This window comes from Gymnogyps californianus, chromosome 1 (genome assembly GCF_018139145.2).
Source record: "Gymnogyps californianus isolate 813 chromosome 1, ASM1813914v2, whole genome shotgun sequence".
NCBI lineage: Eukaryota > Metazoa > Chordata > Aves > Accipitriformes > Cathartidae > Gymnogyps > Gymnogyps californianus.
This window is the reverse complement of record NC_059471.1, coordinates 130,432,392-130,458,603: the sequence shown is the minus strand read 5'-3', so window position 1 is coordinate 130,458,603 and position 26,212 is coordinate 130,432,392. Positions and strand designations below refer to the sequence as shown.

Here is a 26,212-nt window from a genome sequence, read left to right as displayed (position 1 = left end):
ATCAGATTGACAATCTGATTGAGATAACATGGAACCCAATTAAACGGAGACCTGAGAATTTGGTCAATGTTGATCACTTAACAGAAAGTCAGCCAGAAATGTGGATATTATACATTCTTAGCAGCAAACCACAATATGAATCTCATTGATCATTATAAGAAATAGTAAAAGACACGGACTGATATCAAAAAAGGTGTTCCTATGCTGCCAACATGGTCTGGAACATTGTATCAGTTTTCCAATGTATTCAAAGCGCAAAACAGGATATAAAACGTAATTTAAAAAAATCAATAGGTGCCAAATAAAACACCTACATCAGAATTTATTAAGCAAAAACTCTTTAGCAAAAATCCTGAAAACATTTCTAAAATTATGTAAGCAGTATAAGAGAGATAATGGAATAACTTAGAGGCACTGTCAAAAAATTTAACCTCATTTTAGAAAGGCATATATTCTGCCTAGTAAATCTTGCAAAGGTATATTTTTCAGAAAATCACAGCACTCTACAGTCTAACAACTCTGATCAAAAAACCTCATTGCATATTAGTAGAATACTACAATGTTAAAATAATTTAGACTGCTACATTCTCTGAAATACTAGTAACAACCCTCAGATGGCTTAAAATCATCTTTATTACACTAATCATATTGCTCTAAGAAAAATAAAAGATAATTTTGAGAACACTTCCTTCTGCCTCTGCTTTGTTATTTTTGCTTTTCTATTTTTAGTATGAAAAATTTTCCTGGAACGCTATTCCTGGTGGAGAGCAGGGAGAGCTGCGGAAGGGGGAGAATAAATAGCATTTTTGTCAAAATGATGAACAGTTTTTTCAATTTAATTATTTAATTTCTCATTCCTTGACATCAAAACTGCAACTAAATTTATACTATGCCTTTTCCCCTTATACAGATAATCTTAACTATGGACAAGCATAGAACACGTATAGCCCTTATGCCCAGCACTGACTGGCAGAAGGGTTCAGTTTCTCTAAGTTCCTACAAAAAAACCCCCATCATCTTGAACTCCCTCTCAGAATCCTACCAAAATAAACTACACTGTCCAGGCTCTCAGAAAAGATGGAAATCTCACAAATTTAAAGGAGAAGAGGAAGATGAAACATGAAGGAGCATTAACTTGGAAACATGAGTAGCTGACAGGAAACAAGTCCAGTAGCTGCAAGGCACGCCAACCACGGTCCTGTCCCAGCCTTCTTCTCTCGCCTCTCAGTGACTACTAAGTTACAGCCACTGTCTTACACCCAATTTACAGTGCATTGTCCCAGCATGGATGAGTTCAGCTGCTGAGGAAGCTGATCACCTTCTTAAGAAGGCTATGCATATCAGAAGTCTACCTTTTCATTAGAGTGATTACGGCTCCCCTCCCAACTCAAGCAATCTTCTCCAGCATCCTCTGGTGCTTTCAGTACTCTCCACTAATTTATGTTACTTACCTCAGCTGGTCATCACCACAAGCTGTTCTCTTGGCACTGCCACCTGATAGACTGGCCATCCTCCCTGGTACTAGCCAATGACTGGCTGATGTTCTATCAGGTCCTCTTTCAAAGCAGCTCTTTTTAGAGAGGAATCTGTGGCCTGTGTAGCCCTCGATGAATATTCACAACAGAGGAAAACCACTAGATGATAAGCCCTTCGCTTCCTTCTTGACTTCTGCAGGACGACTTCTCCCCAGCAATGAAAAGTACAGCTGCTGAGGGTGCCTCATGACTTTGTATACAGTCCCCTTCTCCCTCCATCAGCAAGCACAAATTATTTCCACCCAACTCTTTTTTTCCCTCACTACTCCCTTAATCTTTTGGTATTTTTGAACAAAAGTAATACAAAAAATCCTCACTGACATACAAAGAAGACCAGACTCATCTAGTGCCCCTCCTTCTCCAGTGGTTGAAAGCAGACTGGCCTTTCTAAGGAAGCTTCTGGCTAGCCAATATTCTCAGAAAGTGCAGGGTTGCTTTTCTGTCAGTTCACAAGGGAATGTTATAGCTGAGATTATTGCTTTAAGTCATGAAATGCATATAAGAAGATTTAGACAGATATTCAAGCAAAGTAATTTGTAGCTGACCTGAAGTGCCTGAACAGAAGCACAGGCTAAAGCTATAGACAATGAAGAAAAGGAGTTGTCTCCAGCAGATCAAGCAAAGGATGTAAATTATGAGCTATTCGGCCTCTGGAGGTATTTACTCTTCTCCCTGGGCTATATATAAATTTGGAGATCATCAGCTCTGTAAGACACGTAAAAGGCATGTACAATAGCAGCAGTCCATGCAGTCTGCCATCCGTATCATGTGATGTGTTTGCAGCAGATGGTTGTGCAGTTCCCCAAGTAGACGTGAGCTGGGTCTGTGCATAGTAATGGTAACAGTGTTTCCCCTGCAACATGGACTGTTTGAGTGATTATATACCAGGAAGTCCTAGGAAGGCAGAAATGCAAGATGAACTCCATTATTAGGATCTCCAATGTTTAACTTAAACTTTCAGTTTAATTTACTTGAAGTGTATGCACAGTCTCTAGGGCTGACAAAAGTACAGGAAATACTTTGAATTGCTAACCGGCATGACTAAGAGTCAAATGAAATATATAGCAGTTCAATACATCTGGACAGTTTTTCCTTTCAGGGTCTTGGTGATACTATATCACAACATGAAACTTTCTCCTATTCAAACTAGATCCTCCACATACCACACCAGATCATTTCAAAAATTTATAGTAGCCCCACACACGCAGATCCCAGCAGACAGTGAATGAACTAAACATGCCTTTGAGACTGATTCTTGTGGTCCACCTGTTTTTTAAAAGTGTGACTTAGTTTTAATTTAAATTAAGAAAAATCTTCTGTTTCACATATATTTTCTGCTAGCATCATCAGTCAACATTTATTTTGAATTAAAATCAAGTGGTCCTTCTTATTTTATGTTTTAATTACTTATAAAGAAGAAAGTGAAGTAGAGCTGAAAACAGATTGTACATAAATTGCATTCAATCCTGGTGACAGCATAACAAAGACATTGGAGTATTAAACCCCATTGTTATTTAGGGATATCTGAACACAAAAGGAATATAAGGTAAATTATATTCTCAAAATACTGCATGAACGTTTCCATCTCTGGATTTTTTCCAGTTGAGTGTCATAAAACAACAAAGAATATTTGAGCAGTCTGTAAGACTACAGTGCATATGCTACAATCAAAGTTTATAACAGGACTGGGCAGGTGAAGAATATCTAATGAAGAGTGTAATAATTAGAACTTAGTTCTATTTTTCCATCAAGTAAATCGGGAGCTGAATGTGACTATTCTGTTTATAACTACTCAGTGAATCATTTCTAGCAATAAATTCTAGGTTATTAATGAAAGTCACAAACTATTTACAATTAAACACTGTGAAACAAGTCATCATTTAGCTCACATGCTACCGTGCCTATTTCCCAACTGAACTATCAATACTTGCAAACAGCAGGACCACTTGAAGACATTACTTAAGCTTAGTCCTCTTAAAGTAGTCTGTAGAGATCAATGTTCTAAAGAAAGAGACAGTAAAATGAATTCTTTTACATGAGGCAATTCAATACAAGTTCCTTACAAAGGAACATGAATGAAATATGGAGTCAAAGCAGTGGTAACAGTTACTTTCTAGTGCAATACATCCGTTTGCCAACACCCCTTTCAAGTTCGGTGTCTCAGATTATTCAGTTTACCCAATCAGTTCATGAAACAGTTTTATTTGTCTTTATTTTATATTGCTTTAGCTACAAGTATTCATTACGGTCATTATTTGTACAACAGCGATAATGTAATCTGTGGATTGTAATATAAGAAATAAACACTTGGAGCTCCTCTCTTCTGCTTAATACAGGCCATAGGATTTCTTCAAATTAATTACTGCTTGAACTAGAAAAATTTACTAAAAGATACCTATCTTAAAGGTAAAGAATTTCAGTGATGGCAAATTCCCTACAAATGCTGAGGTACAACAAATCAGGATTTCATCTCTAAACTATAATTTCAATATATATATATCCTAAGCAAAGTATTGTTCTAGCTATTTGTGAATGCGCTGTATATAATTACCCCCTCCCCCCCTATAAATTATACTTGGAAAAAATGTTGAGAAAACATTTTGATTTTATAGTTTCATTTTAGGCAAACAGGCTTAAATAGTGCTGATAGGTAATTTATATAGTTATTTGTTTTGACAAAGCAATTGTTTTGACAAAACATATGCAGCTGTTCTCCTGCAAATTATTTAGATGTGTCAACTGGCTGGTGGTCCACTGCTGCTTTCAAAGTGTTCAAGATACATGCATTTTTCATGATGTCCCTTACCTGAAATATTATACTTAAACAAGCTACAAGAATAAGAAAGACGAACACAAGAAGCAGAAAAAAAATTTGTAGAGTTTTAACAAATGCAGTTGAAAAACTATTTCTTTCTCAAGATACTTTGGTTTTGTCCCTAACTGGGTTTCTTTTTTCTTCGGATCTATTGGCACATTCTGAAGCATCCTGATTTTTAGAGATTGGGACTAATTATTAATCCTTTAAAGTGTTAAAAACTAAAATACAAAGTGCAAAGCAAAGCACTATCAACAGTATATTCGGTTCCTCATTTTCCTTTTTTCCTATTAAAACAATCAAGAGTAAAAGCAGGCTGTTCCTCTGTTTCTTCAAAAGCTAGAAGTTCCTATGAAAAACTTCTGGACAGGTGAAATAACCCTATAAGCCTAAAGTTAGGCCCATTCTTGAATTGTTAGCTTACTATTTCAAATGAATGTGCAATCACAACTGTAATTAACAGTTTACAGCATTCCATAAATACTTGTTTTAAGACACAAATGCTTATGTTAACTACACAAAACGTTAGTGTAGCAACTATATGAGCATTTATAATGGGTGTTAACATAAATTATTTACAAGCAGTTAACTCAAACTTAAAAGAACCTAGAACAAGTCAGAAAAAGCATGTTCAAAAACATATTAGATGCATTACATTTTATTAGATTAGTAAACCTGGAGATGTCCATTGTATAAAGACTGGATTTATGTATTTAGATAAAAGCTTATAAAGTTATCATGAGCACTTTACAAGGACAGTCAAAGTATACAGCATGCAACATGTCCTTTGGTTTTTACCAGTTTTATTTCTTATAACTGACCTTCTTACAGCTCCATAAAAGATCATCCTGGCCTTTTCAACATACCATAACACATATGAAAAGACAGCTGCACAATAACATCCTATAATACAAGATACAGGCATTTAAATTCACATCCTCGGTAAGTCAATGGCTATCTGCCTTAGCAGCAGTGCTGCATCATGTTAACTGGCATTACTGGAGCTCCAGAACAACTTAAAAGTCACTCTTGAAATCCCAGTGTGCAAGGGGATGGCAACTTTTGTAGCCTGTGCTACTAATAATTTGTTTAATCTCCAAGATGACAGACAATTAATTTCCTTCCTCCTGGACAAATGCACAGCGAAAAGACACTCTCTTTTGTCAACTCCCTTTTACGGTTTTGACTGTAAATTCATTGGGATGTCTTGCATGTAGGAACAGGATCACTGACAATGACAGTGGCATACTCTCCCTGGCTAGATCTTTAGTATTACACACAGTAATGCAGTAGATTGAACAGGTGTAATGTGTAGGCTGGGACCCAAGAAAAAGAGACAAGGAAATTATATCAAAACTTGCTTCTTTAAAAAGAAAAAGATGCTGGAAGAAACCAGCGTACTTTTCATTGGCTTCCAATTTCTGATGCCAGCTCAAGGTCATTAGACAACACAAATCAGAATAAAAGTTCCACAAAATCAGTGGAGTGAGCAAATTAATGAAACAGGATTGGCAAACAGACTCTTGCTTTCATCTTTAGGGGAAAGACAACGTACATGATTTTTCTCTTGTCTACTGGCTTGTGAAATCACTATTTCTTATTTGTAGTACTTCACTTGTTCTCCATTAATTTCTTTGAAGGTTAAGTAAAAATGGAGTTGTAACACCAAGCATAGTGACAGCGATGGGCAATACAGACCACAATAAGAGCCACTGAGTTTCTTAGCAATAAAAGAAAGCCAAAAAACAAAGAATGGAAAAGGGAGATGATGTTCTCAAAAGAGAAAGTTTTTGATTTATTTCTTTCATTGATTTTGTAGCAGCTGCGTTAAAAAAAACCACCTAAGGGTAGAGTTTCTCTCATCCTTTCACCCAACACTGAAGCTATAAGTGAAAAATGCATTTTTTGCTTCCCAATCTCATAGTTTCAAAAAAGTAAATTGGGACTTAGCTGAAAAATTAAAGGTTGAAACTTGTCTTTTTCTAAAGAGCTTGACTTTACATAGCTGTTAGAAAAGTAAACTAAAGATATGCCAGCATTTCATCCCGTTTGCCGCAACATACACAAATCTGTGTTTATCATACTTTCTTACTATAATGAGTTTAAAACCTATTTTATATCAATATTGATCAAGTTATTTGAATGACTCTCTACAATCAGGATAAGATTGAAATACTGAAACGGACTTCGAAGTAAAAAAAAAAAAAAAGCGTTTTTACATGGGTATACTTTTTCTATGTATACACACTTTTTTTCTTAACAGCTTCCATCAATTAAAATCGTGTAGACTTATTGGAGACCAGCTGTTCTCATTTGTTACGCTTCAGTAGACAGGGACTCTGTGATTAATGGTCCTTGTTTTTCTGCAATCTGTAGTGTCTTTTCTCTTCCTGCTCATGTACTGTTTAATGAGATAATCTCAACACTGACATTACTAGCTCTATTTCTGATTTACTGGAATAATGCCCAGAGTTTACTGTGACAGAAGGAAAAGTATCCTAAAGCTTTGCGTTGGATTCTCCTTGAAGCTGACATGTGCCTGGGCAGGAAAGGGGTGGTGTGGTTTCCAAGAACCAAATGACTTACTGCAACAGAATGGGTGCATGTTTTTCACTGCTTTAATATATGACTGGAAATCTAACATAACAAAGGTCAAGGATAGATCTGAACAGGACTATGAAAGATGTCTCAAAACTCAAATTTGAAAAATTCAAAAAATAAAACCACAGAATCCGTGTAACTATACTATAACTGTAGCAAGCTGAAAATTCCAGCTGGTAATGTAGACTGTTTATGCTGTCTGAACTTGTTTAAATTTTAAAAGACATCTTTTTTTGCTCTTGTCTAATATGACTATGTATGATACGAAGTAGATGATGCATTTTTGTATTACCGTATTGGACTTGTCATTTGTTATGACTAAGGCTGCGAAACACACACGTTCAATGTATGGCTGTATGTATATATTTTAAATTTTGCTATCCAAACCTGGCCTTAGAGCAATTTGGCAACACAGCTGCTATGGGAAAACAACATAACATGTTACCCTGTGTTTTCTCAAAAAAGCAGAAATCTACTGACAAACATGCTTTATTTTCTACAAAGCATTAGAAAGAACAAGCACACTGCTCAGCGTACGATCTGAAGTTTTGCAGCATGCAGCAACATTATGTCTACTGCTAAGAGCTAAAGGATTTTTTTCTGAAGAAAGAAACCAACACCTAAGTTACTCAGGCAGACAATCAGAGATGGCCAGGTGACAAAAATTAAATAATTCAGAACATATTTTTCTTCCCTATTGAAGTAAAAACAAAACTTCACAAAGATGTTTTGCAAAATGGAATTCTGAAGAGATACCTGTTTTCTCATAGAAATAATAGAAGGAACTATAGTCAGAGTGACACAGAGGAAAAGGTAAATTGGAAAAGAGGGTTTGTCAGGCCGGAGGGCCCTCTAGTCCCCGTACTGTTGTTAAGTCCTCAGATTATTGTGCTAGCTATGCATTTTTCTCCAGCAGTTCTATGGGTCATGATGATTTCATATATGTATGTGTGTGTATGCACACATACACACACATATATATGTGCATTCACACACATGCATATATAGAGAGCAAATTTATAAAGTTATTTCATTAGCTGTTATAACTAAATTTCACTTTTCAAACATTTTAACTATGCTGTATTTATAGCTACAACATTTGGCCTACTACCAGCTAGAAACAGCGATTTTGGTGTTTCGGAGTTGAGAAAATTCTTGTTTACAAACCTTCACTTGATATGCTTTCCACAGTCTCAGATCAAATCCCAAGACTCTTTTATGTATTTGCCAAAATATTTTATGTAAAAAGCTTTATTTAAAGTAGTAAGTCAGTCAAATGAACAGCTCAGGGGTGGATTGGGGGAAGTGGAGGCTATCTGGTACAGTTTCAGCAATAGGGGGAAAGTAGAAAGTAAGTCATCTTTCAGTTTTTTTGGTCCTTGTGCTATTGAATACAGCTGTTATCTCTAAGAGTAATTAATATATAGCATATCAGCCATTTTCTGTTAACCTGCTTTTAATGCACCAATGTGAGGAAAACATGAATTGATTTGCAATTGATTGATAACCATGAAATAGAAAAAACATTTGCCAAATTATTCATCATACTTTGTCATGTGTTTTCTGAAGTCCTGGATACATGCTTTTAAAATGAAGATATAGATGTAACTAATGTAGCATGGTAACTGTATTTGCTGTTTTGAGATTTTTCTGAGTAGTTATCAAAAATCAAATTACTATATACTGTGCTAATATTATTGCATATTTTAAAGTCTCATTATGGAAATAGAACCTTTATGCACAGAGCTGTGTAAAAATAGATCTTAAACATCTTAAACAGCTCTATTTGCCTTCAGAGAAGTTGTTTAGCAAACAGGTACAAAAGCAGATACTGTGGCATAATGCACCTAAGGACATTTTTAATTGAAATGAAACTGAAAATCATAATATTGGCAGAATCCTGGTGGACTAAAAATTACTTTGGGGAAAGACTGTGAAAGTCACCATAAAAAAAAAAGAACAGAGATTCTTAAATTCAAGGTTGGATCTGGATATAAACAGAGATCTTTTTAATATTCTAGAATGAAAAATATGACCAGGACTTCTGTAATTAGAAGAGAATTTATTGCATCAAGTACAGATTAGAAAAGAAGTATTGCTAATAATTGTAAGGTCTAGATATTCCTGGAAATGCCAACCAACAGATTTCTCTAGTAAACAGTCAATGAATCAATAAAAGGTGATGTTATTTTAAAATAACATCTATCCTGGTGTAAATTAAGCATAGAGAAGCCAAACTAGTTTTAAACTAGCCAGCTTAAGTTCTTGCAGCACTTGCTCTGCAGTGGCACCAACTCAGATTGCATTACAAATCCCACCCAAGAAGGTAAGCATAAAAAAAATTAAAACAGATAGAAATAAAGTTAAGCCATGTTGTCATCTATGATGTTGTGACTGTAATGTTATCACTATTTGCTCAAACATACTTAAAAATACACACTAACCTAGGTTTTGAGTTTCAAAAGGACAAATTTTGAAAAGTTATAGTAAAATAGGGAAGGTACGTTTACCAAAGGTAGGCTATTCCAGGATATTCCAATTGTAGGAAATCTAGCATATGTCAAAATTAAATACAGCATTTATAAAAACCATCGCTATAAAATTCTATTTTTAATGTCTATTTTCCACTTGATTTTACTGAAAAAAGGAAATATTTTACTGGATATTTGAGGGCTTCTCAACTATTAGTTTTACAGCTCATCTTGTAATTTCATAAGCGATCTTGGTACTAATACTAATGAAATCTCTTAGGGACACAATGTTACAGAGGAAGGACAATCTGCACAAGCAGAGTACAAGAAATGGAATGAAATTTAAAATGCAAAGGGCAGGGCCTCAAACTTCAAAGAATAAGAACTTCCACTTTAGGGCTGGAACTCATGATACTGAAGTGACAGAAAAAAATAATTTCAATTTCGCTTGTCTTGCTTTGTTTCCACTCTTAAAGGCTTGCACTGAAAAGCAGCACATTCCCTGCCAGCTAGATATACATCAGTGAAGAAGTGTAATGGGTGTGTTAGTCAATCACAGCAAGATCACAAGCACTGATAAGATGAAGCCACGTAAAAGGAAGATTTTATTACGGTATGCATCAGTAAATATATTCCTGCAAAGATTACAAAAGAAAATGGTAATGTCAATGTCCACAGCACAGATGGGACCCTATCTAGAATATGTTTCCTTGTCTAATCATCAGCGCAGAGAGAACTGATATGAGAAGAAAGGCCAAGGAAAAGAAAAGGGAATGAAGACACAAATTTATAAAGGAAAACACAGAATCTTGATTTTTGTAGTGGGGAAAAAAAAAAGAAAAAAGCAGGTTGTGAAGGGATGTGAATGAGCTGTTTAACTGCAAAGGAGAGATAACATATTTAAAATGCATGACAATGTGGATACCAGAATATCATAATAAATGGGAATAAAAGAGCCATAAAAATAAATTTAGTCTTGAAGCTGAAAGGTTTCTTGCCATCAGAAGGATGAAATTAGCATGGAGTAATTTTCCCTAATAGCAGGAGTACTGGACTTAAGCTTGAATAACTATATAATAGTGTCATGATCCTGACTGGATCGTTGACATGTGGAGGAGTTAGTGATCCACACAGCAGTTAACCTGAGTAGGCGCAAGCCCGTGCTGCACTGGGCTGCATGTCCAGCGTGGCCTTCAGGCTGTGTTGTGCGGCACGTACCCCTTGGCCGCAGGATAAAGGCAGCCAGCTCGTTGCAAAAGAGAAGCCTGCAGGCAGCTCCCACGTGGTGACTGCACCACCTGTGTGGCCTTGCCTTTAACAGCGCAGCAGGAAGTTTTAGTGTGAACGTCCTTTCTGTTTGATAGTAGAAATAATGAATACAGTTGTTTTCTTATAAGAAAATCCTATAATAACTTGAATGACCATCCACAGATAACCCTATCTATGGATGGGGTCTGCACAGCCTGCTGATTGGAGGCCTGTTTGATGATGCACAACTCGGGGTTCCCAGCATCTACAGGGATGCAAGATCATCTATACTATTCTCTCATTCTTTATAGCACTAGCTCTAATAAATAGCAGTTTGAATGATAACTTACAGAGTCTTAGCGCCTTTCTTACTAGGATCATAAGGGACCAGTATCTCTTGATGAAAAACAGTCAGCTTGTTCAGTATATAAAAGGAGGTATACGAGTTGTCTGTTCTGCAACTGCAGGGAACTAGATTGAGGAGGTCCCTTCAGCCCCACTCCACTAGAAGGCCTACATATTTAAGATCTATTAAAAAGAAAATCTTAGGGATCATGTGAATTTTCATTCTACTTTAGTGGAATTGCATAATCTCATAAATCTATCAAATCAAAACTGCTGATTCTTGGTATCAACAAGCTAATCTATGCTTTGTATTTTTGCTCTTTGTTGATTGTTTAGCTAATGCATGTTGAAGAAAAAAAATCAAAACGCTTGTGCTAGACTTCTTTTTACGACCAAGACATTCATCATTTCAACTGGGTTGCATACCACTTTTCCAGGATGAGCTTATGGCTCTCATTGATCCTACAGGTCGTGTACTATGGAATTTTCTGTAACATGATGTAAGACGTGAAAAAAGAATGTAATGTTGTAATTTTCTATTTTATTTTTTTTTAACAGAGAAGGCAGAGGTGTATGGTAACTACACAAACATGATTTGGGTCAGTCTCACTGGAGAAACTTTGTATCCAGTCTTTTGTCTTTCTTAAGTGACATTTGACAAAGTTCATTTTCCTGCCCTGCAGTACTAAGGTACAGCCCTATAGACCAGAGGTGTTCTTTATGAGCTTCAGGAATCTTTCCAAGCTCAATAATTGCACGCAAACAACATTAATTGGTTATTGAAATCCCTGAGCATCATTCTTTCAAAAGTGACACACACTGATGCAAGACTATGCCACACATAATTAGTATTTATCTTACGTGTTTGAGGTCTGTGCTGTCTTCACACTTGGCAATACACACTTCATGAGACCAAAAAAAAAAAAAAAATCTGCACAAGGAAGTTTTTACAAAACTTCAAGATGTGGAAACGAATGCCAATCAACAGCATGGTTTCTTTTGCTTTCCTCATTTTTTTTCCATCATCAACCTGAGAAAGTTTAAATCTTTTCCACAAACTGTGGCAGGATTGTATGGTGAAATATTGCTTTGTATTTGAATTCTGTGGTTCTTTGGAATAGCTAAATGCTGCACCACACCATGTAATCAGAATCTGTTTTGTGGTATGGCATGGCTGTGCAACTGCACTGAACCTATTAACTACTTTCACGCTTGATGACAGACCTCTGACTAATTTGAAAGTACATGAACAATACAGAGTTTGCAGTTATACAATATTAACCAGGAGGCTCGTTTATGAGCAGGCAGGCTATCACAGGAATTCAGTTCCTTGAACAGCCAATGAGACAGATATCTAAGTTTAGTAACTCACAAGTCCCTAACACAGAAGTAAACAGATACAGGTACTGCTGAGACTGCACAGCCAGCCACCAGTATTCATTCAATAGCCTCTTGCTGTCATTTTGATGAGGTAAACTCTTAGCAACACAGGACGCAAAATCCTGCAAAGATACAGCAAGACAGATAGGCAAAGATACAGCTACTCTCAGGAAAGAATATAGACCAACACATAAAAGAAAAGTCACCAGATCCAAAAATACCTGTTTTTTCTCTTTGCTTCCAAGCATTGCAGTAATACTCAATCATCCTGTTCAAATATTGCAAAATCTCAGATGTAGGAGTCAAGTTTCTAATTAACAGTAAGTTACAGCTAACTGAGAATTGCTCTAAAAGTCACCCACTTAAAAGGCTCCTCTTCCTCTGTGCCAGCATACCCTTAACACTGAAGAAAGTGTTACAGATCAGAGCCCCAAAGCCAGTTATACAGATTTTGTCACCTGGTGATTCCCCTGTGGAAGGGCACTTATGGTATTGTCATGGCATCGGTGCACAGTGCATGCAGATGGATTTAAAGACCCAACAGAACTTGTACACTGTGTTCATGTATGCTGAGTATAAGTCAGTGGATAAACTGTTGTAGTGCTGCCGGCTCACTCGTAACACGCCAGTCAGCACTGGCTAAAAGAAGAAAAAGAGGAGGGCTATGCCCCATGTCAGTCAACACAACTGAACTAGCTCAGCTTCAGAATAACAGGAGATGAACTGTGTTCGTAAGTAAAACTAGTACATGCAGGCCTAAAGGACCTGGATTTCACACTGTAATCCTTGCTGGTTTTTCCTACCCCAGTTGCACTAATCTTAAATGGGAAAACTATGTAAACTGTTGTATATTTAAAGCTATACTTGCTGAAGTCTGCTCTGACTATATTAAAAATAATTAAGGCCTATAATAGTTTTCAGTGGTTTAGCTTAATCCTAATGTTCTTCACAGCAGATAGAGACAGTGTCTAATTCCAGTAGCTGAGTTATTTATTTTGCCTAAAATGTCTACTGAAGATGAATCTGGCATCTCCTACGACATCAAAGAAGGAAAAGCAGGGACTACCATAAGGAACATCACCATAACGTTATCCTTCAAAAGTACTGAAGAGATTCTTATGGAGTGTTTCCAGAGGTTAAAAAGTTTTACCTGTCCATCCTATTTGTAAATGGAACAGCAAATCATATATTATCAACCATATGCTACTGTCAAGCATGTTTTTGAGTAACTGTGTTATCATTACAGGTCTTGGTATGGGGCCGAGCACTGAAACACATTGCTTACATTTATATTTTCTTGAAGGTTCTTAATGCATTGTATTACATTCCAATTAGAGCAATGAAAATTTAAGATGATAACCTTATATTTTGATACAAGGCAAAAACATATAATTTGCTAAAAAGTCCAGAGCATTACACTGTAGAACAAAAATATCAGTTTGCCATTATGTCTCATTCTTCAGTGTTCCTTCTACACTTGCTCCAAAGAGACACTTAGTAAAGGAGCAATGAATTATCAGAGACAAGTTAATGTTGCTAATGTTGCATCACCATTAGTTTAACAATAGGTCAGAAGAAGAAAAAAGTAAATCTGGAGAGGTTGCAAACTATGACTTAACGGCTACAGAAGTGCATTTTGTTAGTGAATTCCTATTCATAAACCATTCAGTGTCTTAATACTGAATGCTACATGGTAAATGAAAGATAACCAGTGTTCTGCATTTAAGAGTTCTTTGCTCTTTACATTTATGTTGTTACCAACATCTGAAGAAAAGAACAAACATTTTTTACTTTTGTGGGATGGAGAGGGGGAAAAAAATATATATGTATATGCTTGGGGAAATTTGATTCAAGTAGTTGCATAAACTTATACAGAAACACTGCTAAGAGCAGATTTTAGTCCATTATCCTGCAATCTTAAATGTCAAGAAACAGAAGTAAATTGCAAATTAAACAGTTCAACAATATGAAGACTGGTGCACTGAGTAATAGCCAAAGACTTAAGTAGCATTCATCCACCTAACAGAATCTAACAGCTGCATGGTTGTCCTGGTTTCGGCTAGGATAGAGTTAATGTTCTTCCTAGTAGCTGGTATAGTGCAGTGTTTTGGATTTAGTAGGAAAATAATGTTGATAGCAACAACTAAAAACATCAGTGTGTTAAGTAGTGTTTATACTAAGTCAAGGATTTTTCAGCTTCTCATGCCCAGCCAGTGAGAAGGCTGGAGGGGCACAAGAAGCTGGGAGGGGACACAGCCTGGACAGCTGACCCAAACTGGCCAAAGGAATATTCCATACCATATGACGTCATGCCCAGTATATGAACTGGGGGGAGTTGGCCAGGAGGGGCAGATCACTGCTCGAGAACTAACTGGGCATCGGTTGGCGAGTGGTGAGCAATTGCATTGTGCATCACTTGTTTTGTATATTCTAATTCTTTGAGTATTATTATTGTCATTTTATTATCATTATTTTTTCCTTCCTTTCCGTCCTATTAAACTGTCTTTATCTCAACCCACGAGGTTTGGTGGGTTTTTTTTTTTCCTATTCTCTCTCCCATCCCACTGGGTGGGGGGAGTGAGTGAGCAGCTGCGTGGTACTTAATTGCCAGCTGGGGTTAAACCATGACAATGGTTTATGCATCAAATATTTTAAAAACTCAAAATAAATTGATTCTACATGAAAGCTAATTAATTGAAGTCAAATTAATCAAGAATTTGGACTAATACAATTATCTTCCTCATCACAAGCAGATAATATTCACATTTTAAGTAAAAGTGCATTATATTGCATCACTTCATGAAGTAAATCTGCCAATTGTTCAGAAAAAAAAAATCTAAAACAGCCTATCAATCAAGGAGACAAACATACTGTATGAATAAAATTACAATTTTTATAAATCCTCAAGAGAGACATGTAAATAGGAAAATTTGAAGCAGCCACATGCTCCATTTTCATACGTAAAATGCATCTGAACAATTATGGGTTTGGCTCTGTAAAAGCTGTCTAAACCTAAAATTAAATTAAATTATAAGTGGTGTTCTTGTAAGAACTAGCCTTTGACTGTCTAAACACTTCCCTGTATGGCCTTTTCCAATACCTTACTGTTTTCTGAAAACATGCATCAGTATTTTAAAACCTATTCTCTGTCAACAAGCATTTCTCCCCATTTAAGAAACATCAAAACCAGCTCATTCATTGGGTCACAAACTTAAAACAAGACAAGAGAAAGAATCTTTCTCTCTTCAGTATGAATCTTGCCTCCCCTTAACCTCCCCCTGCAAAAGGAGAGGAGAGGGTGAAAATAAAAATTTTTTTTAACTGTTCCAACAGTGAAGACGACATTAATTTTTGGAAGACAGGCCTTTGAATTTCTTGAAGAAAATAAATTTTGATCTTACTGCTTTATCACCCTCCCAAATTCCCCTTACATCCATTTTGCCATACATTTCTTATAGCTAAGGCAACCATTATTTGCTGTTTCTCCGAGCATCATGTAATTCATAACTTCTGTGCTCTAACACAAAAAATATATTCAGAAAAAAACCGGAAGCTCTGTTTCAGACTTAACTGTGTTAGGCATATATACAGAGAAATGTTCCAAATTAATGAGAGGGTTAATTAGGGTTTTAGCCTTACTTTTTTGCTACTTTCCCAGAGGTTTATGTTGAATTTTAGATACTAAATGTGTAATCAAACTTAGAGAATTGAAAGTTAGATGATTTGAAATTAATTGATATGTATATTAAAATAAAATCTAATAGAAATGAAGAGATTTCATTCTGCAGCCAAGTGCTTAAATACAAAAACCCAAAAACTTAGGGCAGTGCTAGAGAACCCTGAGAAGAAAAGAACTGCCTACACTGTTATTTCTTCATACTTATTGAAAACTCTTTCTTAATTTAAAACTGGACTTACTTCTTTGACAATATTATATAGCAGTGTATCAGGATTTTTGCCTCATAGCCTTTGATGTGCTAATAAAAATTATGTAAATGGCAGTGATTGTACCAGTTACTTAAAATATGCATAAAAGAACTAATAATATTTGGTTTTTACTCACAACTTACTAGACTTTGATAAAAGGTAGTATAGCTAGCTATGCATTTGTTACAAATAACTACATCCTCAGATCCTTTTTAAACCTCAGTTCAAAAATGTCATTACACAAAATTTTTTTTTATACAAATGTTTCCAGTATTCCAAATAACTTGCTTCCAAATATTTTGCCCAATGTTTTAGGCTGTCAGAAGCAAAAGAAAATCTAGGTAAATGTGATGACAAGTGTTTTGCTCTTAGCAAAGCCCAAATGTGTGTGAATTTATTTTATCAAGAAATTCTGATAGAATGCTAGTGTCTCTGAAGAGACATGACAGGCAAACAGGTGAACAGACACTGCATTATTATAAGTATTGATTCCTTAGATTGTATGGAAGGTTGCTGGCTGGGAGAGCTAGACCAAGATGTACTGGCATAACTTCTACAATATTTAGATTTATCAATGACAAATTGTGGACAATGTACCTACCTGATGAGAATACCAAGATTCAAATATTTCAACATATGTAAAATGATGACGTACTGTCCAGAAGCAGCTAGCAAATGTACATATAATTTTTCTTTTTCATCTTCCCTCATGCAGTCCCAAATCACTGGATATACTTTTGCTATAGGTTATAAACTCTTTGCAATCAGGATGTATATTTTCTAAATTATTATGTAGTACTTCCCACAACAAAACTTGCAACTTGGTGACATTTAAGTGCAAACATGATATGTATCTGAACAATAAACAACAAAGAAAAAGTATTTTTCCATGATAATTTTCAGATTTGCTGCAGCTAAAGCTTTGATGAGCCTGTTTACTTCACAGCTCTGGTAAAGTACTGATATCTTTCACCACTGCACAAGCAAATATATAAATATCTAAAAGAAGTTGCTGCACCTTAATAAACACTGAATGTATATACTAAGAGAATTACAATATTACTTAAACTTCCAGTCAAAACCATACTATGTATTATATCTATGTTTTCAAATTTAAAAAAATTCCATCCCAAAAGATGAAGTACAAAAGAACTGTATTGCTCAAGGACTCACAAAAAAGCAACTGCTGCATTTATGCACTGAATCTTGGTCTTCTGACTACTGACCTAATTCCTTAATAGAAACACGGAACTTTTACTGTAGTTTCCCAAATTCACAATTTATTTCTGCTAAACTTCCAGTATTTTACAAAAATGAAACCCCTTCAAGGTAGAAAAAATAATTATTTCTCCGATCCAGGCAGCTGAGGTACTCTGGCTAGTATTGAACAACAGATCAGCCGAAAGCATCACAGTGCTTGTGTCTGGTCTTAAGAAAAACAAACACACTACTGTTCACACCAGTTCATGCAAATAGAAGGTAAAATGAAAAACATTTTGACGAAAAGCAGACAAAATTTTTCTAGTTCTGAGAAGGCTGCAGAAAGAGAAAGTGAAGTTTTTGTTCTACGGAAACAAGACTCAAACAATGGAAGAAAAAATTTCAAGACAAAACTATATCCACCTTTAGAAAGGCAAACTAATAAGCATGTATTATTAGAATTCCGGAAAGTAAGTTTGGGGCTTTTTAAAATGAGATATTTGTTTTGTGTCATATAGTCTTACCTTTCTCTGTTAAATTTCAGAGAATGTAGGATAGCTGGTCGTTTCTGTCGGAGATTCCACAAATGAAGTGCATCATCTGCACTTGCACTGACTAAAGCACCCTAGAGCAGACACAAAATACAGCACAATATATTACTTTTCTGCACATTCTGTCTTATTCTCAAGTGATCCTCACTGTTAATGATTACCTGTAGAAAACGATACAGTTTATGAAAAATGGTTGCTTTCTTCTAGAAAAAATATATTCCACCATAAATAATAATCAATTTTAATTGATCTGGTGAATGTAAATATTTTAAATTAGTACAAGATCAGCCAAAGTTAAATTAAAACTCCATCAATTTAAAACGCAAATTAAAGCTTTGTACCAAGGTATACATGTGAACTCTCGCATATTTCCACATAAGCATAGAGATTAACAAAACGGAGAACAGACAACACTTACTTAAAAAGGTGAGTGCGAAGGGTATAACTAAAGGATAAAGGGATTAGTGCACATACATACACACAAGTGACAGTGCCAAGCACAGTTGAGTAGTCATATCAAGACAACATGAAATTCAAAACCGGAACTGTGAAAAGAAGATGCAGATAAGAAAGTAGGGACAGGTAGCAGGGGGAGAGGACCTAGGAAGAACTAAGAGATGCAGACAAAAGGACAGAGTCTTTACCACAGATCAGAAATACTCTGAAGACTGGTTCTGCTTCTGCTGCCCCAAAAATGGACATCTTCCAAGGTCCAGACCTCTATCTGCCTGGGCAGCTTGAAGTGAACTTATTCTACCTCCTTCCTACTATCTTTCTCCTCACCATGGCACAGCGATGCCATGTGAAAATGGCCTGCAGAGGAAGCTCTCTACTGCTACTGTGGTGATTTACTACATTTACACCTCAGATCAGGTCTAGTGCAAAGGATCTATCCTTGTGTATTACCATGGCAGAGAGGAACTAGATATTGCCCAAACAGAAGGCAATGCTTTATTCTGAGGAAGGGCGAGGATGTAACTGAAAGATCAGTTCATACCAACTATGACTGACTGATAAACTTCTCTTTTTGCATCTTGGATTTCCTCCCTAGTCCTAGCAACTGTTCTTTTCAATGTCGACATATGCAAATGAAATTTATGAAGGTGCGACTTCTCTAATACAGTGTAATCCATGCTTTAATTCTCATCTCCCAAAAAGTTTGGGCCAATGTCAGACAGAATCTCCACCACAGAAATCAAATTAATACTATGTATTAGGGGTTTGGCTGGTCACCTAATGAAAAGAAAGAACACTAATTCAAACCTTGGCCTTCCTGTTTTCATCCCTGCCTTCCTCTAAAGAATTCCACTGGACTGATCGTTTCTAAAGTTTCAGTCCTCCCTCCTCAGCTTCTGTTGTTCATGTACTTTCTCCAAACAGGTGTAGAAGAAAAAAAAAAAAAGTATTTCTCAGGTTTAAAAAAACCACAAAACTAAAACTCTTTCTTTGAGAAGCTCTAAGATCTCCACACTTAGCAAGAGGACTTGAAACTTGCGAGAGTGTTTCCTTATATCATGGGAGAAAATTAATTAAAACTGAACTACAACTAGCTTATAATTTGGCCAAGTTATGACGTTCTAGAAAAAAAACGGATTTATATGCTCCAGAAAGTCTTCTTGCCTGTTACCATCCCCAGAGGTCTTCTGCACAGAGCAAGCTATAATCTGTCACTGTTTCTTCATGTCGTCTAAACTTGACTTCAACAAACCATTTACAAAGACTAAGCATGCTGGTTTGATTGATGACCCCTGCAATTGCATTTCCTTGCTTCAAGTAGTAGCATATCCCCAACTATTGAGTTTTCAGCCAATAACCATCAGTATATTTCCATAGAAAGATTTAGCACGTTTATTAATTTCTATTTGAAACAGGACTGTGCAGCATACTTAGTAACTTAATGGATTTTACATCTACCTGCACACATTCATATATTGACTGTCTTTTGTTCAGTACTTTATACTGATGTATATGAAGGTAATACTTTTCCCTGAGTGCAGTCCCATAAACAGTCTTCTAAAAGGCTGTATGGTGAACGTCCTCTAGATGTACGCCACTTACTTGTTGGCTCAATTTGTCAATGTGAGAAGTTATATCACTCAATTACAATATACGAATTGACTTATTCAACTAAATTTATACAGAAGAATCTGAGTAAATATGTCCTTACCTCATTGATTAAGAACTGGAGCTGCAGAACTGCAGCACCACTTTCATGTTGGCAGTAGCAATCAACACCAGGCCTGCCCAATCTGTTGCCATCAAAGTCAAGGATTCTAACATTCCTGTTACCACCAGAAGTAAAGAAGGGGAAAAAAAGAACTACCAATTAAACTCTAATTAACCTTTAATTAACCTCAGTTCTTCTTGCTTTCTGTAAAACAAAAGAATTCATGCTGACTTTCCACTGTTCTAATTAAAGTACCAACATCATCAGGCTGAAACACATGCAACTGTGAGTGATCTGTTCTTGCCTGGGTTTTTTGCCTGTGAAATAAAGTACACGAATTAATACAAAAATTCAGCAGAATGCATCTTAAATTTCTTTTTACACGTTATTGGTTCATATAACACATGAATGTATCAGATTTTTGTATTTATCAAGACATTATAAAATTAATAATTTAGGACTAAGGTCAGTAATACAGTTCTGTAGCAGGCTTTCTTTTTTAAATCTGAAAAAATGCTTTTTAGAGTGAGTCATTTCACACTTACATAAAAGCTCACACATAACTATTGCTCTCTGTGTCATCAACAGAAGTATAATGCAGTGCCATGCAGAGTTACCCAAGTCTAGCTATGAACTACATTCCCTAGTCCAATCCCAGTTTGAGTGAAACCACAGTTACACTGCTTCTGGCAATCCAGCTAGTTCACTTGGAATCAACATCGACACACTGCTTTGCAGAAATATCTTGTTGTCCAGATATATCATGAATGTAGCTTTCTATCTGTTCTCTCCGGGTCTTTTTCTCTGCATGCTAAATTGCCATCTCCCTAATTTAGATGATGGCCTTTCCCATCTGACTCAGAGACTTTAACAAGAAACTGCTGTTCCAGAAAATTACCGAAGATAAAAAGTAAAACAAAAGAAGAGAGGACTATGAAATATATTATTAACAACCATGTTGTATGAAACCGGTGAAACACCTTCATATGTATTCAAAACATCAAGATTATGATCAGAAACAAGATTTTACAACATAAAGCCCTATCTACTTGTTATATATGATCATATTAGCATATTGTAAAATCCTCAACAAAAATGCCAACTGTCCACCTATACTGCACGCAAATGTCAGAATCTTTACTTCCCCTTTCACAGATGAAGAGACTTGCAGTAAACTATTCTAAAATTGGCCTCAGGGAAGTAAAGTCCATAGATTAGCAAATTTGAGGGTTAAAACTTTGAAGTATTAAGTAATTACTTTTCCAATTGTTAAACAAGCAGTTTAATGGAGACCACTGACCTTGAGAGACCTGAGCTCTACTCCTGATTTTGCCAACTGGTCTACTGGATAACCTTAGGGGAAAAAAAAAAGTATCTTTTCCTCCCTGTACCTTCATTTCCCTATTTGTAAGCTGGAGATAGTGTTTTACAAAAGAATACAATATCTCCTTTGACAGTGATCTCAGTGTACTGGTATCTAAAGATGAAAAGCTGTGTATAAAACATCATAATTACATTATAGGACAGCAAGGTAGAGAAAAAACCTAAGTAACTCTATTTGCCACTTGTTCCCAAACTGTAGTCCTGAATACAACCATAACTGATAAAATAATAAAAAACTGTGCATCATTTAAACAACCTATTTAAAGGTTTTTTAAGATATATGGTAGTATAGGATACGTTTTAAGGGTTGATGATAATCCTCTGGTCCATTCCGAATGACTGCTCTGTGGCATTCTTCTTTTATATTGTTCCCCACTACTTGTTGTCAGGTGAGAGGAAGCAAGGCTAAGACCAAAACCAACCAACCAACCAATCCACTGCAGATTTCAAACTCAGTGGAAGTTTTAACAGATAAGCGCTTTCCCTTTAACTTGAGCTTTATATTCAGTATAAATACATGGCACTAGCTAATGATTGTCCTTAATGAAAATTACACTAGCATTGCCCTGATTAAGCAGCTGTCACCCTTCATCATCAGTATCAGGCTAAGTCATTTTTCTAGGAAACTTCCTAACAAAGTAGATGATTTCATTTAGCGTATCCCAAACAAACAAAGCACTCTCCAATAATTCACATTTATTTGCATAAGTGTTCACCCTGAAATACTTCACAAATTACTAAAATAAGAGAGAAATTGTGCCGTCTGCTTCAGTCTGGCCAATTGCCCTGAAGTAAGGACTGATGCTTAAATAGCAGCATTATCACTGACTGATGGTAGTTTTCAAACATTCTGGGAGCTGCAGTGAGGTCCTTCCAGCAGAAGGAGCTGAAGAGATATGATGACTTGGCACATGTTCTTGGCACTTCAGCCCATCTTCTGCAAATTCTGTGCTTTGCTGCCAAGCATGGAGGAGTACAACCTTACCTCATCAAATCTTTTCATACCAGTGTACTCTACCAGGACATATAGCAGAAGTAGCTATAGTACAGGCTTTGGACTGAATTTATTCTTTTACTTTTGCCTTTTTATTAAATAATGAGTCTGCTATCAGGGAAAGTGGAATATCTCTGAAGATATGAAAAGGGGGGACTAATACAGATACATCTGAATACCTCAAAGTAGACATCATGGGTTTCAAGCATAAAAGCCAGTCACTATCTTCTCTCTCTTATCAGTATGTTGGATCTCCCAGGGGCCTTCACAGACATGCCAGATTATCCTAATTTATACATAAAAGGGAAAAAGATGAAAACTAAGTCTGGACGTCTGTTGGGATCTAGAGTGAAACAAGTAGAATCAGAATTATGTGCATCAAGCAGTGAAAATGTGACAGTAATAACATTCTAACAGAAAAATGTTCTTTCTGAAAACAACATTTAATCCTGGTTTTAAGATCTGTATGTGTGAAATAGGATATTTTGCTCTGTATTCACTTGTATGCAACAGTTTTTCATAGAGTACTTCAACATCCTGTTATTCCAAAGCTTATCATTATTTTTGGGGGAAAAAAAACCCCCAAACCACCAGTTGTTAGGATGCCTAATTTTAAGAACTTGAATTCAGCTTCCAAGATGCAGACTTCCATGACAGCAGAGTACATTATTAACAAAGAATTTACACTCTCATGTCTTGGGCCATTCCATCACAAGTTGAAGAAAATTTCCATTTCCCAATATTACAACCTGATTCAGATTTTTCCTCCACATCCTTTTGGTCACTTGTATAAAGATCAGTTAGTATCTATCTGATATTCTCATGTCGTATCCATACTCACTGTATCTTGAATGCCTGATGTCAGAGCACATGCATATGTGGGTATGTTTTACTGGAAACCGAAGTTGCCAGTGAATGATTACATGCATAGAGGAGGTATCAATGGGCAAAGCTTCTCATAAGCATGATCTATGACCAAACTTTCCACAGCATCCCACAACTTTCTTATTCCATGACTCATTTTTACTATATGATACGTACAGATCTGATGTCTCTCTTCTCAGAGGTTAGTACTAATGGAATCCAAAGACTGGAAAGTCTTGTGTGTTCGCTGAGAACCAAAAGTGCAGACACTTTAGAACTGACTCCTGGAGTTGAGACCAGTGTTACCTGCAGCAGGTATTTAACTTCTTAGGACCAGAAGGTCCAGAGGTAAGACATGTTTTTCTTCGTAAAGATGGGTGATTCTTTAGTACTGTCAGATTAAATCTTTTTGCAATAACAAGGACTGCAGTCTGATTCGTTCCTCCTTGCAAGGCAGGGGAACAAAAGACATGGTATCATAAAAGACGTCCTACCAGGGCATGCCAAGCAGCTAAAAAATATCCTGTCAAGTAAAAACTGTTAAATTACATATGGCACCTTTTTGAAAACCAAAACTCTTCCGTAGAAGAAAATGACACCAAGCTATGTAAATAAGGAACTCTAACTTTTTTCAACTACTTAACTAACTTCTTCCATGACTAAAAGCAATCTATGTACAGAAATGAACGCTGAAGTAAGGGGTACAATTATTAAGCAGAAATCATGGTCTCACATTCACCGTTTTATTAAAAGACACACATAGAAATGGGCAATCCCCATTTATAGCCTCTCCTTTAAAACATTTGGGAATTGTGGGGTGCTGCAGAAGTAGCATTGCTGCTTGAAGGAGTCCTGTCATCTGATCTGCACTGACTGGTACATGTTTGAGTAGGAATATGCAGCACCCTAAGAGCAGATGCTTGTGGGCTGGTGTTACTCCGTTATATAAACCAACTGTAAAATTGATTTAGTGTGTAACTTGAATATAGGACAGCTTTTTCTTGCAGAAGACCTATTGCACTGAGTTGAGTGATTTATCAGTTGAAAAAGCACCAATTTATTTAACTAAATAATCAAGTAATAGAATGCTTGAAGAATTCAACCACACCACTAACCAGCTAAACCAACCAGAAGGTTAGTCAGTTGTATCTGTGTCACAGGATGGATTTTGTCAAAAGATAACAATTATGAAAACATCATCTTTATCACCTACGTTTGCAGTCCTGAACATAGCTACTTTCAGTTCCTGGAATACATAGTTTTACAGTTCCTTCGTGGAATTTCTGTAAGTCTCACATACATTAATTTTCTGTCTACTAAGGAGAGTGCACATTCTGGTACAAATAAATGCCACAGTCCTAGGGTTTGTACTTCAAATGGGCTTCAAATTGAGTTTTTCTCTCTTTCCATGAGATATTCTATCTTTGTGATTTCTGAAGTATATTGCTCCAGTGTTTAGTTATCCTCACTATTAAGAAATGTCATGTTATATGTAGAATCAATACATTTAGCTTCAGTTTTCAAGCCTTTAGATCTCATTATGCCTTTCAACGCTAAATTAAATAACTTTCTATTAGCAGAAATTTCCTGCTTTGAAACTGTGATCAAGCTGTATCTTATCTGTCTTCTGCATAAATAAAAACAAAATACCCTGAGCTCCTTTATTTTCATGTCACACAGCAATTTTGTTAGCTCTTGAATAGTTCTTATGGTTTTTTATACATGTTCTAGAATGTGTGCTCAACTTTTTTCAAGTATCAAAAACAGAGCTACACATCATCTTGGTAATGGTTTCTTTAATACAATGTAAAAACGTACAGGGCATTTTATTATTCCTTAAATGCAATATAGTTTTTTAATACATGTGTGTGTGACATCTCTTAATTACCTTAACAAACTGGGAAATCATATTGTTTATGTTTTTTGAGACTTCTCCATTGCTTTGCAAAAAATAAGCACCCCCCTACCAAGCTTCATTCTGTTAACTACATGTAGTTGAGCTCACCGAATTCCTTAAAAAGGACATGCAACCTAATCCTAGCTTTATGGCCTTCTATTTGCTGTGGATTCACTGGACACTGCTTCATTAAACAATAACTCTCAGTGGTTTTTATTTTAAGCATAGAAGGATTCAGTTTTACAATGAGCTTCATTATGTCTTGAGTTCATTCAGCTGTTTAAATAAAGAGCTCTTTTTTTCCCCTCCACTATGAAAAGGTGAAATACTGCTGCACTTGGCTGCTCTCTTAGGATGCTAAACGTGATGTGTTTTATAAACACAGACAAACTTTTTTGGCACCAATAAGCATGAGCTTTTGGTCTACAATGACCTTTGCCTTGTTTATTTTTCTTGACATAGATTTCTCTGTTCATGCATACAAATTATGTAAGAGTTAATCTCCGGAACAGTTAAATATCCGTTATGATATATACAGGCTGAAAAATTTGCTTTTGGCAACTTTGATTTCTTCCAGATTAAAGCACTTATAGATAGCTTGTATTTAATGGCAAGTCTATATATATAGACTACAGTTGGATAGCTGAATGAATGCTATGAAAAATACAACCATTTATTCAAGTAAAATGCAAATTCATATCAACACTATTCACAACTTTTTGATTCCTATGAATTTAGAAGCTATTTTATTTCCCAAAATATCTGCAGATAACACAAGCATTACCAACACTCATAGGGCTATATATTTTCATCTCTTTGTGAGACTGCCTTCCA

General features: G+C 36.0%; 1 protein-coding gene across 2 annotated transcripts in view; it reads right to left on the bottom strand.

The window, feature by feature from the left end:
* Positions 1–26,212, bottom strand: part of STXBP5L (syntaxin binding protein 5L) — a 216,494-nt gene that overhangs the window by 115,178 nt on the left and 75,104 nt on the right. For both annotated transcript variants that reach the window (XM_050897290.1, XM_050897298.1), the window contains exons 3-4: positions 20,241–20,322; positions 18,047–18,147 (exon numbers count right to left, since the gene is read on the bottom strand). In XM_050897290.1, coding sequence (XP_050753247.1) covers positions 18,047–18,147; positions 20,241–20,322 — 183 coding nt within the window. The remainder of the gene's footprint in view (positions 1–18,046; positions 18,148–20,240; positions 20,323–26,212) is intronic.